Source organism: Siniperca chuatsi, linkage group LG18 (assembly GCF_020085105.1).
Source record: "Siniperca chuatsi isolate FFG_IHB_CAS linkage group LG18, ASM2008510v1, whole genome shotgun sequence".
Taxonomy (NCBI): domain Eukaryota; kingdom Metazoa; phylum Chordata; class Actinopteri; order Centrarchiformes; family Sinipercidae; genus Siniperca; species Siniperca chuatsi.
In genome coordinates this window covers 25,886,491-25,905,373 of record NC_058059.1, presented here as the reverse complement: position 1 = coordinate 25,905,373, position 18,883 = coordinate 25,886,491, and the positions used below count along the sequence as shown (strand labels likewise).

At 38.9% G+C, this 18,883-nt stretch overlaps 1 protein-coding gene across 1 annotated transcript in view; it reads left to right on the top strand.

The window, feature by feature from the left end:
- The first annotated feature begins 10,214 nt into the window (after positions 1-10,214).
- crb2a (crumbs cell polarity complex component 2a) overlaps positions 10,215-18,883 on the top strand; it is a 50,827-nt gene continuing 42,158 nt past the window's right edge. The window contains exon 1 of the mRNA XM_044174704.1: positions 10,215-10,467. Coding sequence (XP_044030639.1) covers positions 10,401-10,467 — 67 coding nt within the window. The 5' untranslated portion in view covers positions 10,215-10,400. The remainder of the gene's footprint in view (positions 10,468-18,883) is intronic.

Below are 18,883 nucleotides of genomic sequence, written 5' to 3'. Positions count from 1 at the left end.
TCGATCTTGTCAGTCCATTGTGGAGCGATCTTGACCAGAATCTGTGACACCTTCTCTCTCGTGTTTTCATTTTCTTGCTCCTTAAGCCTGTGCAGTTTCAAATTCCAGACTCTCTCTCTCAGACTGCCATTCTATGTCTATTCTATTCTATAAAGTAAGAGTTTTGGAGTTACAGTCTTTTATTTATTCACCATTTTGCTGAGACGTAGATACCCATGTAGATACTGTACTGTCGCTGCTGTTCATTACAGCAATGGGTCAACGGGTCCGCCATATGGTACGAGGAAGCCGCGCCTCCTTATCATGGAGGTATTATAAGAACTGGGCTGCGGTCGAATAGTCAAAAAAATTCTGTCCTGTGTCTTTTGCTAAACACTTTTCTATGACCTTGATGGAAAATGTTATTGAGGTCAAGGAAGGATGTGAAGGAGAATTCATTAGGACTTAGGAAAAGACAACCGCCGTACTAATTATGCGACGGCAGATGTTATTGACGTGGGTCTGCCGTGGTGAAACTACAGTGTTCCAAAGATGGACTACTAAAAGTGCATCTTCGATACTTCGCCCTGTGTGTTCTTACCGTGTTGTTTCATGCAGGCTATATAAACATGGACAAACCAAAATTTGCTGTCTGTCCCACCCACTTGCCTTATGTAATGCTCTACCCGCACCCTTACGGTCTGCTGATTCTGTGGAAAGGCAGCTAAAGATATACCTTTTTAGACAGGCGTTTGGGTAACCTGTATGTACCAGGCCTGCATCTTATGTATTTATTGTGTATTTTTATTACATACTATGTATTTATTGTGTATTTTTACTACGAACTGTGTATTTATTGTGTATTTTATTATGTACTGTGTGTTTATTATGTATTTTTATTATGTACTGTGTTTTTAGTTGCACTTTTCTTCATGTGGCTTGGGTGGTCATTTCATCTATTTCTTTCTTGTGAGCTAATGTTTTTGTAAAGCACTTTGTGACTTATGTCTGTGAAAAGAGCTATACAAATAAGGTTTACTTACTGCCTTACTTACTATGCATATAATAGCTTAAGAACCACCAGACAACTCAGTAAACACCTTGAAATGTTTGAAGTTGTTATGGCTGATACAGGCTATGGATGTGTAATGTGACAAAATAGATGATTCCCCAAAGATATTACTCTCAGATAATCAAGGGCCCAACATTACTGCACTCAATGAATAGCCAATAATCCATCTACACTGCTGTATAGTATATATCCTGATGAGCCTACCTTCAATTAGTGGCCTATATAAGGGCAGATGGGGATTATCAGAGTTATAGAGCAAAATGGGACATATCGAGCTTGCTGCTGCTGTGTGGCTCACCTGACAGCGAAACCGAAGAGACATTCACAAGAGGACGGTACAACTGCGGAGGTTCATAGCATTGTGTTCACAAATGGTAAGAGGATGCTGATATGGGTTTTGTACATAGATCACAGAGCATGCCTAAATTGAATATGCCATCAAAGCATATCTGAAATTGTTTCTGCATATCTAATGTGTTCCTATGTAGAATATAGCTAGTCATGTATTTACACTTTATTCTATTTAAAAAGAATTTGTCTTTTACCGGAGAAGAGAAAAATATATGTAGTAAAGGGGCTTCCAACTGGTCAAACTATTCTAAATAATAAATGTAGAGTGTCTGAATGTAAATGGAAGTATTTAGTAAATAGGACAACATGGTGGCTATGTCCTGCATTTATAGCCTTCATGTGTTCCATTACTGCTAGACTAATTTTTTCATCTGTGTGGTCATTATATTTAGTTTGTATCCTGTATATTTTACAGGAGCAGCTTGGTCACTTTGCATCCGGGTACTTCTACCTTTACTCACCAGGCACGCCCTGGTGTTGAAAAAAATTTCAATGTGTATCACAGTAAAGAACATACATTATGTTGCATGTACAGCAGAAATGATATGTGTTTGAGGTGACAGTTCTGAAAAATGGGCTCCTGACATCTATTGCTATTGGCCATATTGTAAAAGGTGGGAGAAGGGGGCTTGCATAGTAAAGTGAGTTAGGCAGTGGTGATAGCAGTGGTCAGTGACAGCTCTGACAGGTGGGCTAGGTTTTTGCTTGTGCACTGAAGCAATGTGTTGCTCAATACTATTCCATTCATTCAGCAACTGAAGAGCTTTGTATTTGACTTTTCAACAAACACAACAGGACTCTTTTCTTTTTTTTAACAAGTTCTGCGAAAGGGCCAAGGAATCATTCATTTTCCTTGGCCCTTTTAGTGGGTGGCTGGGAGCAGGTGTAGGGCATGGACTCCTCCTCACTATCTGTGCCAGGCAGGAGGGACATTTGTGAAGGCTCTTCACATCCAGAGGATGAGGCTTCAGCAGCAGTCTGGCCATGGTTTGGCACGGAGCATTAGGCAACAAGGGTGGAAGGCTGAATGGACAGCTCATGCATGGCATCAAACCACGGCCAAGTAGTCGCTGTTGCCTCACCACTGTCCATGCCTGTGCCGGTGGGGGGATTGTTCAACTCCTATTAGCAACATGGAAAACAGAATGTTATTAAGCGGGCAATTGGGGCAGAATGCACAGTGACCAATAATGGAATAGTCTAATGGATTCTAGCCATTCCCCTTTGTGGCTATGCATAATTACTTTCGCCTCAAATGTTGAAAAGTTAATAAAATGTGTAGATAACTAATTAATAGGCATATTACATTTCCATACAGAAGGCTGGGGAGGTCAATGTAAGCCTTTTTTAATTGTACAACATAATATCCACAAACACTAGCCCACCACAGTGCCCAGCCATATGATTTGCTTTACCTTGTATTTGGTTTTTAAGTTATCCCACTTTTAGGAGGCCTGCATGGCAGTCACCTTCCTCTCTTAAGCCTACTCTTAAATGTGGAGATGGTTGTCTGCCTTGCAAACGCAAACTGGGACCTGATTCCACAGGAGAGGAGCTTGATGACTGAAGGCTCTGGCTCCCATTCTACTTTTGGAGACTCTAGGAACCACAAGTAACCCTGCATTCTGGGAGCACTGTTCTAGGGAGGTAATAAGGTATTATGATAACTCAGGCTAAACGAGATTCTTCCAGATTGTTGGAACGCCATTTTCTTTCAAGCTTTCACGATGTTTGCTTTAATTTGTGGGTTTGGGGGTTATACCATGGAGCTAACCAACAAAGTTGCCCAGAATCTATCATACTCTCAATTTACATTTAAGTTGGTTGAAAAGTCCTTCAGATACCTGGGCGTGGCTGTGACTAGGTCTATCCTTGACTTTTTTAAGTTGAACTTCAACTCTATTTGAACGTACCATCAATGATTTTGGCCGGTGGTCCCATCTGTCCTTAATCCTTGGCAGGGAGAGTTAATGCTGTCAAAATTAATACTCTCCCCAAATTTTTATTTATTTTTCAATGTATCCCCATTGTTATTAATAAGTCATTTTTTAGACAACTAGATAGAGAAATCACCGATTTCAATTGAACCTCCCTAGAATTAGAAAGGACTTTTTACAAAGACCAAAACAGATCAGAGGCCTGGGACTGCCTAATTTTCAGTACTATTACTGGGCCTGTAATGTGTGTCTTTCTGGGGTTAGGCCTTTGAATCAAATGATCAACCTGTCTGGTTACAAATTCCAACCGCATTGGAATTTGCTAACACTAATCCTGTTGAAAAACAGTCCCTTAAAATCTGGACTAAAATAAGACAACATTTTGGCTGGCATGGGAATTCTCTCCATGCTCTTCTTTGTGCAAACCACCATTTCCATCCCACTCTTTTAGATAGCTCCTTTCAATTATGGACTCGTACTGGCATTATAAAAATGAAGGATGTTTATATTAATGGCCCTCTTTTGAATTACTGCGCAAAAAAACTCAATCTGCCTCAAACCCATTTCTTTTGATTTTTACAAAGTCGCAATTATATTAGATCCAATACAACTACCTTTCCTAGTGCTCCTAATAGCACCCAGATGGAATCTTTGTTTTCTGCTGATCCTTTGTTTAGAGGGGTAATATCACATATCAATAACTATATGTCTAATCAATTAGATATATGCCTAGATTTTCTGAAATACGCTTGGGAGGAGGACTTAGGCATTGGCCTAACTGAGAAGCAATGGATGGAGGCACAGGAGGGTGTGCACTCAGCATCTATATGTACCAGACATGGTCTTATACAGTTCAGGGTGTTGCATCATCTCCGTCTTTCAAAGGTCAAGCTTTCTAAAATGCATCCTAATATAGATCTTTTGTGTTGTGGGGTATTTCCTGCCTCTTTGGGGCACATGTTCTGGCTATGCCTCAAATAATCCAATTTTTGCAACTCTATCATAACCCTTTTAGCATGCAGATTAAGTCTTTTGAACTGGAAACAGGCACAACCACCCACTTACGCTGTAACAGTATGACTAGTTGCTTGGGGTGCTAGTTAGGTCAGTGCCTAACAATATTTTCATCAGGTTTGTGACTCAATATTTTTAAGTTAGTCAACCGCACACAGGACTCAAGCATAGAGCATAATAGAACCTCACACTCATATCTTGAACCCTCAAGAACACATTCCCAAAAACAAACATATAGTTGAGGGGCGGCTGTAGCTTAGAGGTAGAGTGGGTCGTCTACTAATCGGAGGGTCGGCAGTTCGATCCCCAAATTACTCCCGATGGCCCATGAGTCCAAATAGAGCAACAGTCCATAGTATAAGCCAACAACAATAAAACAACACGTAAATCTCAATTCAATAAGGTGTATTAAAAGTTAAAGCGCAGGCAAAACAAAAAGGAAAACAGAAAGCAAATTCCATCCAGCCCGTATTTCCCAAAACAAATAATATTCACTTTCAGGTTCACAGTCATTTCAGTTCAGTAAGAGTCACTTACAATAAAGAATGAAGGAAACAAAAATATATTTCTCACAGATTTTACCCGTAGTTACCTGTGAGTCATGTGAGCCAGTTACGTCCAGTCTGTTTTCCGTTAAGTCAGTTGGTTACAGCTGATGCAGCTGCGGCAGCATAGAACTCCAAGGAAGGTCCGAAGAATGCTCAGACAGAATCGTCTCAGCAAGAGAACAAACGGATTTATGTACACGCCGACTACAAGCAAGAAGATGAACGCCAAACAGCCAACTTACTGCTCAGACAGTCTCATCACTTCCTCGTAGCACGGGGCCATCTTGGATTTCTCTGTCATCGGCATTTAAAAGAAGGTGAATGAATGGATTGGTTTACAAGTGGGGGTGTGCATGGAACAGCGATAGGTGTGTGTATGATGAGCTGAAACCTTACTGTATTTGTAATTTTTTTTTATTAGAGACTTGTATTCTACTATGGCATATTATCAGTTCAAAAGTGGGCTTTATTAAATAAAAAAAATTCTGGGATTAAGATAATTCATCAGTAATTGCAGACTGCTGTATTACAACATCTGAAGGGGGCACTCCGGTGATTCCAAAAAGTTGGAAAGTTAAAAAAAAAAAAAAAGAGGTTCAAATCAAAGCACGAAGCAGAGATATCCAGACTTTTAGTGTCTAGTATATGTCAAGTTTCAAAAACACTGAATCCTACACTTCCCACAATGCAGCTTGATAGTGTCTTTTAATTAGACCCTCTCTGCCTGGTAAATGCCCCCATCTTTCAAACTCCACACCTCCATTTTGTAACACAGGCTCTCTGTTACAGCTGTATAGTCTCTAAGCCCAAGCTGAGACAATTAGAAAATTCTTTTGTTTGATTTTTTTGAAGTGTCCCAACAAACCATGCTTTAACTAAATCCAAAAGCTTACAATTTTCCCCAGTGTAACCTGAACCTTACAGTACTTAATTTTCATTGCCCTTAAATATGTAAGCAGTTTCATATTCATCTCCTGGAGCTTGTCTGAAGGAGAGGCTTAGGTCAGGTTAGGTATTCTTTGAACCAAATCTTTTGTTTCCCCAAGAATTCACATTTCTGGGCTTGTGTCCATCTAATTGCTAATACTGGAATTCTAGTGAGGTGGGTAACTTTGGCATCCTTCTAACACCTCTTTGTGTCTGCCAAGTCACAGAACTACAACCTGGTGAAGGAATCTCAACAATTTTCACTTTCTTACTCGGCCAATAGACATTTGCTTGGGACAAAAGTCATTCCAAGCCCTATTAAACCCCTAAATAGGGGACCAGTAAGTAACTTTCGGACTTGAAACTAGCTTGAATTCGTAGTTTAAGCTTAGCTGTTCTAAGTTGATTTTAATAATTGAAATTTAATGAATACAATGCTCAGTGGTCTTTGCTTCTGGTTTTAAAACCAGAAAAACACAGTGTCTGTTCTGTAAATGTCAAATTTAAAAAAAAGTACCCACCAATAACAGTTTCTGAATACATCTGAAGTGAGTAACAGGCCATACAGTTGAGTCATCTTATCTATAACTCACAGTTTAAATGGAGGTTCAGGTGTTTAAAAAGGTGGCAGTCACATCAGCATCTAAACACTCTGCATAATTCATGATTGAACTATGATTAGATTTAAGGTGCTGCTGTCAGTTTGTCCATTGAAATAGAACAAAAACACAAGAGTCAGGTAAGCTCATAAATATATACTTGCTTACACATAAGTCATGTCTGTGCTGTTCTTCATATGGCACAGAGAGTCATGTCCTGATCATGGTAAAAAGGAAACTTGTTTGTAATGCTGACACCAAAAAGTAGACTGATATAGCTAGTATAGCTCATGACCTCAAAGATGCAAGGAGTGTTGTCTTTCAGATGACACAATGGATGACTAATAGATTACTAATCAAAAACACTTTCATTCACTCATTTCTGTCGTTTACCACTCCATTCATATCATATCTATTACTGATTAGGAAAGAACCTCTCAAGGACAGAACAACAGATCTGCTACAGTAGTATATTCCTTCTGCGGGTTTAGCATGCATCATGCTGTATTTTAGCACAGCTTGCATTCATGTTTATGCACTGAAAGAACATCCTGCGAAATGCTATGTGTAACCCAGCTGTGACTCAGTTTGAGTTAATGTGTTTATTTGCTGGAGTTACGGTGTATTTTATCACTTAACTGGAAGTTCTTCCATGGCAAAGCATTTGCGGGGAAGAAGGCGTTGGGCTGTGTGCTATCTGTTGTTGTTGTGTCATGTACCAGTGAACAGCTTCAGATACCAACTTGTCTTCATGGGATGGGTCATGTGAGGTTGAGGCCTACCTGCCTCGACATCACGAGTTTCATCTTCACACACAAATCACTATGAATGAATCTAATTAAGTAAATGTTTGCCCTAATAACACCAGGGCCTAAAATGTTGTTGTCAGTTAGTGTGTCAGTCTGTCCAATATGTGCAGAGTAAGATATCAGGACAGGTACTGGTTTTGCTGTAGATATTCATGGTCCACAGAGGATGATTACATAAAGGAGGGTAGTACACATCCAACCCTATACTCAGGCCAGTTGCAGGATAGTAGATTCTGCAAAGAAAAAAGCAGAGAGTATCAGCGCTCAAGATTATAACTCCCAAAAATTCCACTTGTTCACAAGAGATATCAAAATCTAAAGGGCAGATTGCCATTTAAATTTACTGTGCACTTTCATGCTCCCAGAAGATGTACCCTTTGGACACTCTATGAGCCATCCTCTAATGCAATCACCGTCAAATTTGCACACAATATAGTTCATCATCTAAATGGCATATTTCCATGAAATTTCTTGAGCACATTCATGCTCCTAATGAGGATAAACCCTTTTGATTTTGACACAATTATCTTTTCTCTAGCGCCACCCTCAGGAAAAATGTTTTTTATCTCCTGTACTGGTGAAACTCTTAGAATAAAAAAATCATCAGTGTGTTGTTAGTTAGTTAGGTAGTTTTTTGTTTATTTTCATATATAGAGCCTCTACGCGCCACTACGGGCCTTTAGACATGTTCGATGTGCAACTTTAGAACTGCAGCACACATTTAAATCACGGAAAAAGAAATGCATGATGACGAATAAATAACATTTTTGAACAGAGCAGAAATTATTATTTGTGCCATATTATATCATACAAATTAAATTAAAATATATGTTTGTCTAGAGTTGTGTAATTATTTATTAACCATACTATTTCATTAGTAGTAGTAGTTATTTTTGTCATACAACTAGGATAGTTATTCTTGACATATCCCACCCACATTCCCATCACTACTTTACCTCATGATCATTGAAACACTGGATAAAATTATTGTTAATAACTTTCCAGAGTTGTAAAATCCTGCATCATATTATTGTAAACTGCTGTGCAGTGTTTTGGTGCCTGATAAGCCTTCAAAATCATGGATTTACAGTATTACACAAACTTACCTTTTTTGATGAAAAAGCAACACATCAACATAGATGTTATTTTAACCCAGTGCTATTTTCAGGCTGAACAACTGTCTAGAGTCTTGACATTAGTCACATAGGTTTGCCCATATGCACTAAATTCTAATCATGTGCCAGTTACAGTAGGTGACAGTTCGTGGGTGCAAATCTGTCCAGTAGGCCGTGGGGTGTCAGGCACAGCTGGTGTTTGGGGGGGGGTGGGGTCTGGAGGGAGTAAGGGGGGGGGGACAAGTCTCTAACAGGCTAAGTGATGGATGTCTGACTGCTAAGCTCCATGCTACAAAGGAGCCACTAAAGCTGCTGAAGACATTAATGAGCCAATGACTAAAACCTGGCCTGGATTCATTGGACTGCACAAGTCAACACAATGCCAGGCTGACTGGTTCACACAAGGACATCCAGTGGATTTAGGGTTCCTAAAAAGACAAGGCCAGTTTAAGGAGTATGTGTGAATATAACGACAATTTGTCATTCAAATCCTCCATGCTTTTAGATATCTGTCAACACTGGTGTGTGGAAAAAATTTGTTTCAGGAAATTTTAATAGCTGAGATATTTGGCTCCAAAATGCAAGACTGCTTTGCCTTTCTAGTGTTCTTATTTCTCTTTTCATCCATCCTTAAAATACAATTGATGTCAAGCCCTCCATCTGTTTTCTAACCCTTTAGTTCTGTCTGGTGGGGTCCATATAGACAGAAACTACACCCACATTCACACCTGAAATTGCTGTAACTCATAAGATCTTTCAACAATAATATTTCAAGGGAGAAGTTTAAAGGTAAAATATCTTGATGTCTTGATCTTTTAATACATTAGCCTTGCTTTAAAGGAATATACCCATGTTTTAAATTGTCGTAGCCTGCAAAGTACACACAAATTAGTGCTGACACAAAGCGTAGTGTTGCGTTTTAGATTTGTGAATGTGTTTTTTTTTACCTTTACGCCAGCCATTGGTTTCTATTTATTTCTGCATGGTATGAAAGTAACTTTCAGACTTGAAACTAGCTTAGCTGTTCTAAGTTGATTTTAATAATTGAAATTTTAATGTTAAGTGTAACTGATGACTGACTTGAAAGGGGTTAGGGTCTTCACAAGATGATACATCACCCAAAGAACTATTGTGCTGTTGCAGCAAAACACAGATGAGCAGGTCTGGTCTAGTTCTAGAGACACTGAACTGCACTGTTTATTTATTTTATTTTCATTTAACCAAAAGTAATGTTTTTTGTTTTACTAATTATCCTTAAAAATGTTTCATGTTTTATTTGGGGGGGTTTACTCATTGCTGTGTAATTAAAAAGTCTCTTTATGTCATATTAATGGAGACAAATCTGTGCAAATTATTAAAGGTGTACTTTGTCCCTATCATTTGGTAGAGGCTCATAATTAAGAAACTATGTGGTCAGTTGAAAAAATAATAACTGATTTGTGTTACCAAAAGACATGCACAATAATAATACATTTTTCCTTTTTTTTTCTTGTTCACTAAAAGGTTAATGGTGTCAGTTACACTTAAACTGAAATTTGTGTCATTTAACTCATGACCCTCCAGTCTAATCAAAGTATTAACAGCTTAAATGGTGTAAAACTGGAAAGCTATACTTATAATGTCATTCTTTTTTGTCTTGGTTCTCACCTCTTACTTTGTTATCAGTTCAGTAGTATACATGTTTTTCTTTTAATATACTGTCTTTTGATTTGATTCCTTTTTTCCTTCCTTTAGGAGTTCAGAGAATGACCATCAGTATTAGAAGGTGTTAATCCAGCTCATGTTTTCCTGTCGTCTCTCTGCTCTCATGGCTGATTACACTCTGTGAGTCCAGAGCAGGGACGGCTGTCTGTTTGAGTCCAGTGCTGCACTCATTAGTCACCAAGCATGGGCAGTGTATAGCATGCCAGCTTCTAAACACAGGGCAACAGCAACACAGCGAGGAGCTTCTCCACCACAAAGCAGCATGTCAATACTTTAGGACTTCTCACTTCTTTTTTCTACAAATTACCTTGTGGTCTTGTACAGATCCAGGTCAGAGGTTTTACCATGGAGTTGGGGAAAGTTCATCTGAATCTAAAGACAGTGCTGCTGACGATGATGATGTTCAAATGGGGTGAGTAGAAAGAAGAGTTCTGTTATATTTTTTCCTGTGTTAAAGTTCAGTTTGAAGTGTTCCTTTTGGCTGATCATTTCTGTGTAACTGTAATTGAATGCTAAAGTACTAAAGAGAATGTCAGGGTCTAAATCCCAATAGAGATTATACGTGCTACGTGCTTGTTGTTTGAAAAAGAGTACGGTCTAGATTATAAAGAGTACGGTCTAGACCTGCTCTATAGGTGCAATAAAAGTCCTCTAAAAGTGCAATGCGATTAATTGAATTGAAGTTAGTGTTTAATCCTTTTTCTGTGAAAGCAACAGGTTGCATGGAAAGAGTTATTAAGACGTAAATACTCTCAAGAGCTTTTTTACCTCACATATACTTACTGTATGCTTATTGACTAACAAAAACCATATTAGTGTTAGCATTTTATTATTCAGTGGATAGTCCAGAGGAGCCATGACGATTCTCACTTTCCTTGATCTAACAGTTAACAGGAGCAGGTCTCAGGAATGTCATAAGTGCTCTCAGAGATGCTGCCCCATGAATGGTGTACAAGTGGTTTTTGGGAGGTGCTTATTGGGCTAGTTTGTGCTCCCACTATATTAGGAGACTCAAATAGAAAAGTTGGGGGTGGTTTGTCCTTTGTCACTTACAATAATGATGAGAGGATTGGCTAGTTTCCCGTGAATTTTCACAATACTGAGAAACCATGAGCATTAGGAGGATAATTATTTTAATTACTGATGCTGTTGGACTTTGTTAGACAAATATCTTTACTGGATTGTTAAATGTTAGTAGCTGGTGTATGATTGGATTGTTAATGGTAGAAGGTGTGGCTTCATTTAACATTTATTTCTGGTTTTTCTAGCCCTTTCTATTAGATTTGACACATGACTGGTTCAGAATCAGAGGCAGTGCTCCTCAGTCATGCATACTCAAACAGAGCAAACAGGGGTGAGATCAGAAGAGAGAAGCTCATTCATATCTGTCTGTGCATGAATGGAGGTGCAGAATGAGGTCACATAATGTCCAGAAATGTTCTTTTTTAAACTAAAGCAATTCAAGTAGCACAATTCAAGTTGTTTGTAGAATGAATAATAATGCTTTCTAAAATTAAACTAGTTTAAAGGAGGTGGAGGTGAAGGAATTGACCCTTGAGGCATACTATACATTGGACACATGATCTGATAATTAAATGTGATGATCTAACTTTCAATTGGATTAATAAGAATAAAACCTTGCATGTGCAGTCCTATTTAACAAAGTGGCCATAATGATCTCCAGTGCCTAAATGCAGCTGTTCATGCTTTTTTGGAACTTATGGAACTCAGTGACTCTTGCAAACTGTAGGCAAGCTCTGATCAGAGGCGGTTCTGTGTGTGTGTCTATATGATGGGGTATGTGGTAGCTGTTCTGTGGACCTCAAAAGAAGATGAGACGTGTATGAGAGAGAACAAGGCTGTGATTTTATTTTTAAAAACTTTTGGGGGGCATTTTCGCCTTCATTGGACAGTTGATGGTAGAGAGGCAGACAGGAAGCAAGAGGAGAGAGAACGGTATATGGCATGCGTCTTAAACACTCCTACCAGGGCGCTCTGGGTATGACTGTATTAACTGGATCTGTCTGATCTGTTTCCTCTGCGTCACGTCTGATAGGTACAGGTGTCTGAACAGTCAGAATCAACCTTGTGTGTGTATTCTATGGCTTACCATGAATGATGGACAGGTCACAATGTTGTGTGTGGCTCTTTGCTGTGTGTGTGTGTGTGTGTGTGTGTGTCTGGGTTCGTCCTCCATTTTAAATCTGGATTTAAGAGAAGTAAAATTTTAAGAAAAATAGCAGAAATTAACAGGGCCAAGCATGCATGTTGAAATGGTAATAAGCTGCATGACATCTGCAGTACAACTGCTTTTTTTCTATCTTGACTAATGTAAAAGGTCCACTTTTCCAAATTTCATTGGAACTTTTACTCTCAAAAGGTAGTTAAAGTTTTCCAATAGAGTAGATTTCCTAAACAATAACAAGCCATAGCTCTATGTTTGGATGTTTAACTGTACATCCACTTTCTGTTCCAACTTTTTTGCTGGCTACAAGTGATACTTTAGTCAGGTACCTGTCACTTGCATACTTCAAAGTTACACAAAATCTGTACACCAAAATCAGCTTTATTGCCAAGTAGGTTTGCACATACAAGGAATTTGCTTTGGTATTTTGCTGCTTAACAATGAACATAGTAAGTAGAAAATGTAAAGAAAGAGTAAGCAAGTAATACAGGTCAAGAATCATAAATATAAAATAAGATGACAGTAAGATTATTAAAAATATTATAAAAAATAATAAAGAATATGTACAATGTGACTGTTATTTAAATGACATTTTGTGTAGGGATGTGTAAAATATTTACATGAGAATGTGCTAAAGTTTACAGTATGAGTAGTACTGTATTGTGGGGGTGGGCAACTTCAGATGGAAAGAAACTGTTCTTGTGGCGTGAGGTTTTGGTCCTGATGGACTGCAGGGGAGTGTATGAAACAGTTTGTGTCCAGGGTGGGCGGTAGGGATCAGCCACAATCTTTCTTGGAGTCCTGGAGGAGTACAGGTCCTGGAGGGACAGTAGATTGCTCTTTCTGAAATCCACAACCATCTCCATCACCATCCTAAGAGCGTTGAGCTCCAAGTTGTTCTGACTGCACCAGGTCACCAGATGGTCAATCTCCCACCTGTAGGTGGATTCATCCCCACCAGAGATGAGCCCAATGAGGGTAGTGTCATCCGCAAACTTCAGAAGCTTGACTGGTGACTGAAGGTTCAGCTGTTGGTGTACAGGGAGAAGAGCAGAGGGGAAAGAACACAGCCTTGGGGGGAACCGGTGCCGATGGTCCGACAGTCAGAGACATGTTTTCCCAGCCTCACGGGCTGCCTCCTGTCAGACAGGAAGTCTGTGATCTACCTGCAGGTGGAGTCAGGCACACTCAGCTTGGAGAGCTTGTCCTGCAGCAGAGCCGGGATGATAGTGTTGAAGGCGGAATTGAAATCCACAAACAGGATCTTGGCATAGGTTCCTGAGGAGTCCAGGTGCTGGAGGATGAAGTGATTGAAGGGTCATGTTTACTGCATTGTCTACAAACCTGTTGGCTCTGTAGGCGAACTGCAGGGGGTCCAGGAGTGGGTCTGTGATGGATTTGAAGTGGGACAGCACAAGGCGCTCAAAAGACTTCGTTATCACAGAGGTCAGGGCGACAGGTCTGTAGTTGTTAAGTCCTGTGGTCCTGGAGGTGGAGGATTTGAAGCAGGCTAGCACATGGCATGTCTCCAGTGAGGTGTTAAAGATGTCTGTGAACACCGGAGACAGCTGATACATTATTTAACAGTTGGTGGGACTGGCACATCCCATTATGTCTTTTAGGACTGCATTTACTGTACATTGTCCCAAATGGGCTTTAGTTCTGTGCATCTCCAGAAAACATGGGTATAGTTTGCCTGCATGTGACTACATAGCCTCCAACACATATGTTGAGTGGCTAGTTGTCTGCTTTTGATTTGGGGTGGGATCTTCAAAGCCATAGGGGTGAATACATAAATAAGAATACAGTATAAATTGAAAATATAATAGTTTAAGGACTCGCCTTATGGTCACACTGTTGATTATAATACTATGATTAGCTTTAAGAGTGTGATGATTGATGTCTGTGTGTAATATTTAAGGGCAATGTGTGTAATATTTAAGGAATAGTTCAGCGCTTGGGAAATATGAAAGAGATATGAATCATCAATCATATGTTTGTGTGTTAAGTATAGAGTTGGAGTCAGGATGTGGTCCTGACAAGTGTGTCACATTTCATGAGGGTTTGAGTATGGGAAGCTTGTGAAATGTGAGGTGACAGAAGAAGAAGAGTTTGTGAAAGAGAACATGGTGACAGAGTAGGTGATAGAGTGGACACATGCTAGAGGTTGAAGCTTGAAGCTGTAATCTGTGCAGGTACCCTGCCACCACGAGATTAGAGGAGCAAGGGGATTGGTCCAAAGAGGCCAGAGGGATTACAACATGGAAAGGCTCTGGAGGTCAGGGAGGCCATCAAACCGGATCAGGTGAAAGAGGGGGAGGGAAAGTAGGATGAAGAGTAGAAGTAGGGGGTGGATAAGGAGAAGGTGGTGGAGACAGGGATCAAAAAAGAAGGAAAGGGTGTGCACAATGAAAACCAATGCAGTGACAGAGAAAAAGACAAAAATGAAAGAATAAAAAGTGATCACACATCCAAAACCAGGAAATATTAAATAAATACCACAGAAAATTGCTATCATTTTAGGAACTGTCAGTAAAAACACAGGTATTTTAACATTTTATCTTTTGCAACTGCACTGATTTGGAAAGGTGGAACCTCATATTCAAAATTCAGTTAAGGGTCAAACATGATGCTGACATTTTTTAACTTAATTACTTTACTTCTGCTCTTAGCCCCCTTTGTGGCATAAGACATTGATAATGTTCCTCCGCCTTTAGCAGCTAGTTGTGCCTCACCCCATGAGAGACCCATCTCCAGCAGCTTGCCAGGTGATCTTTGGTCTGCCACATTTCCGTCTTCCTGGTGGTGTCCATTTGAGAGCCACATTGGGGATCCACTCTTGGGGCATTCATTGTATGTGTCCAAGCCATCTTAGAAGATGGTGTTTCTTCGACAGCCAGTCCATATGTAGAGGTCCTTATTTGATGTCTTATTGGGCCAGAATATACAGCAGATCTTTCGCAGACAGTCATGGTGGAAAGAGTTGACTTTGTTCATGTCGCATTTGGTTATTCGCCAGCACTCAGCTCTATATAGCCGAACCAGCTTGATCAAGGTGTTATACAAATGGATCTTGGTTTTGAGGATGTAGATGTTGGACTTCCAGATGTTATGGAGTCTTGCATAGGTGCTGTGTGCTTTCTACGCTGGATATCTTTTTGGGCGCCATTATCCTGACTAGAGACTTCCCAGGTACACAAAGTCGTCAACGACTTCAAGTGGCTCATTATTTATAGTGATGCATGCACGTGTGTTAGTGTTGATTGACATCACTTGGGTGATTTGGTGGTGTTGATGATGAGGCCTGTTTGTTAAGCATACCTGGTGAGTCCATCAATTTTGTCTTTTCTTTCAGCACATATCTTGAGTGAGCAGACCAACAAAGTTCAGATATTTGTACTAAACAGTATCCAGACTTATCTTTGCTTTGACATAATTAAGTTTGACAAAATTTTGAAACATTCCTTCTTTTGTCACATGTAACGCAGTAACACCAGAATGTAGCACAGTGACATTCATGCATGCCTTGTCCCAAAATGGGTGGTTCTGGATGCTTAGCGCAGGAAGTGCAGTGTTTACCGTTGGTTGTGGTTAGTTTTTCATTCCTGACAAAATGGAAAAAACGAGAAATGCTCAGGTTGTATTTATATGTTAGCTTCCCATGTTTTGGAATATCCAGTTCTTTCCATTCCCTCAAAGATCAGCACTGTTCAAATGGTTTGCCATTTGTTAACAGTGTGAATGTGGATGTCAAAGTTCATCAAAGTTTAGCTCTGAGAGTCAGGGGTTAGGGTTATTTTGCCATCTGATTGCAGCATTTCCACTGAAATGAATTGATTTTGATCCAAGATTTTGCTGTTAGAAATGGTGTTGTGACATATACTGAGGCAGTTTTTAATTGTATCTAGTTTTATAGCATCATTAGAATTGAATGCGCAACAAAGTATCATAGCAATTTGGTCCATATTGGACGGTTATACACCTCACAATTTACATTCAGTGCTAATGCCAGAAGAAGTGTTATGTAGCAAGTTTGCCCCCCATGACAGACCTGCAATTAATCTTTGCTTTTTTATTAACTGTAACCACAATCTTTTCTAACTTTAACCAAGTGTTTTAGTTGCCTAACCCTACCATATTCTATGCTTTAATGGCATAACCTTGTTTTGACCATAGCTTATTTTTCATAGCCACAATATTTCCCTAACCTTAACCATACCATAGTTTCCATGCACAGATATTGTAGTAAGTGAGAATTTAAAAAATGTTGACATTAAACATAATCCGGGGTATGGCAGAATTGTCCATTCTTGTCTGGCATTAGCGTTAGAATGAGAGATCATTGGCATAACAATGGTTAAAACATATTGTTTAAACAACATGATGATCAGAACTTTCTAATGGACAATGAAATCAAGCATAGGAAGGATGGAGCATTGATACTAAGCAGAGGCCTCACAAATGCAAAAGTTCATGCAGACTAGTTGCATATCAATGTAATTCCTCAAAGACAGGGATAAATCAATTAATTAAAGTATACGGTTGGAATAAAGGCCTGAATACACGCGTCTCTTTGTGGCACATGATTGGACAGTGTTTCTCTACCCATGTTTGACCCAACAGCACTTAAGTTAAGTTTCTTATCAAGCAAGCAAAGGATCACCTCATTACTCAATTATCATGTTTATCCTGGTCTCCTTCTCACATCAAGGAGACTTGAACCTAATCTTGAGACCCTCGACAGCCACCTGGGGCTCTTCTAGGCTACAGGTGGCTAACACTCTCCTGCAGCCCACTATAATCTGTGAAGTTCAAACACAGTTAGTGTCTACAGTTCAGACTGAGGGTAGGACACGCCTCAACCAGAATTGGAAATGACAACAACCTTCTGTTTCAAAAGGGCGACATCGGGCCACAGTTGTAAAGCTGCCTTTACCTGGCAGACCTGAGACCAGCTGCCAAAGAGCATATCAAACATATATAAAATTACAAACCATGGGGTTATGAATGATGGTATAGGACAAATGAGATGTTGGAATGACTGCGGATGATCACTGCCTGTGGCATTTCTGTGGTTATTTCTGAAATATTAAGACACATTTACAACCATTTTTATATTTGCTGCTTACAGTTGCCACCATTGGATTAACAGTTTAGTAGTTACTTGTTGAACTCCTTTAACATGTGCTATTCACAGTCCAATTAGCTTTTATCATAATCCAGTTTCCATCATCCTTTGGTGTAGTATGGTGCCAACACTGCTTTTAACTTTTCTTTATTTCTTGTTTTTATCGTAGTTATAAATCTTTCATCAGGTATTTTCTCTTTATATTGAGATTATTTCTCATTATGAGAAATGAATATTATGAGATGTTTTCTCATATTTGTTTCCTCATTGTTGTTTCAGTTACTGTTTTTATTGGTTGTTGTTTGTTTTATTGTCTCTATGCTTGTATTAAAGTGTTTTATTATGTGTTTTAAAAGTCCCTTAAAAGTCTAACCAGGGACAAGGACTGCAAATTAGCTACGGCTAGAAGTCCTATATACATTGCATCAGTTGCATTTTGTTTAAATGTAACAATGCCTGTATGTATCGTCCATGTAAAATAAATGAATAAAAAAAATTTGACTCTCACAATTTAATAATGTAACTTAATTGGAGATTTAAATAATATTTTAAACCACAGTCAGAATTGTACATGATTTCCAGTATTTTACAAATGGTTATTTGTTGCTGAGTTATAACCTAAATACATCTACTCCTTTTTCACTAATTGGCATTTTATTGTAAATACAAAGCATTACAATGTGAATATAATTTTCTTTATAAAGTTCTAAAACTAACACGGCAGCCCACCATTGAGTCTGGTTCTGCCCAAGGTTTCTGCCTGTTAAAAGGAAGTTTTTCCTTGCCACTGTCACCAAATGCTTGCTCATGGTGGGATTTGTTGGTCTCTGTAAATAATATTGTAAAGAATATGGTCCAGACCTGCTCTATAGGAAGAGTGCAGTGTGATAACTTCTGTTATTAATTGGCGCTAAAATTGAAAATTGAAAGTTTGTCACTCCAAGTATAAAAAATATAATGAAAAGGAAACAACAGTTATTCAGAACCGTACCAAAAAATGTAAAACATCAAGACAAGAAAATGTCTTGAGATCCTTTACTCATCATAACGAGATATATTTTGATGTTATAGTGATGTTTTTTTTTTTTGTTATAACTACATACTAAATTATTCTGTTGTAACACTTGTTATAATAATTATTTATTTATATTTATTATTTATCTTGTTATGTCACGAAACTTGTTATTACACAAAAACAACACATCTTGTACTTGTACAAATATGCACAAAGAAGGTATCCATCACTCCTTCAGTTGCCAAACAAAGAACATTATCTGTAATTTACTCATGCACTTAATCTTTACATGAATAACTCACACATCCATGTGTGGGCTTATTTTAATCAGGGGGTGGACACATTTCTTTATCTCCAGAAAAGAATCAAGTCACTTTGATAACATCACATGACGTCTACTGGAGAAATTCTGAAACAATACAGAGCAGTCATAACTGCTGGAAACACGTTTTTATTCTTTTCTATTGAAACAGTTCCCATTAAATAAAGAGACTAGCTTT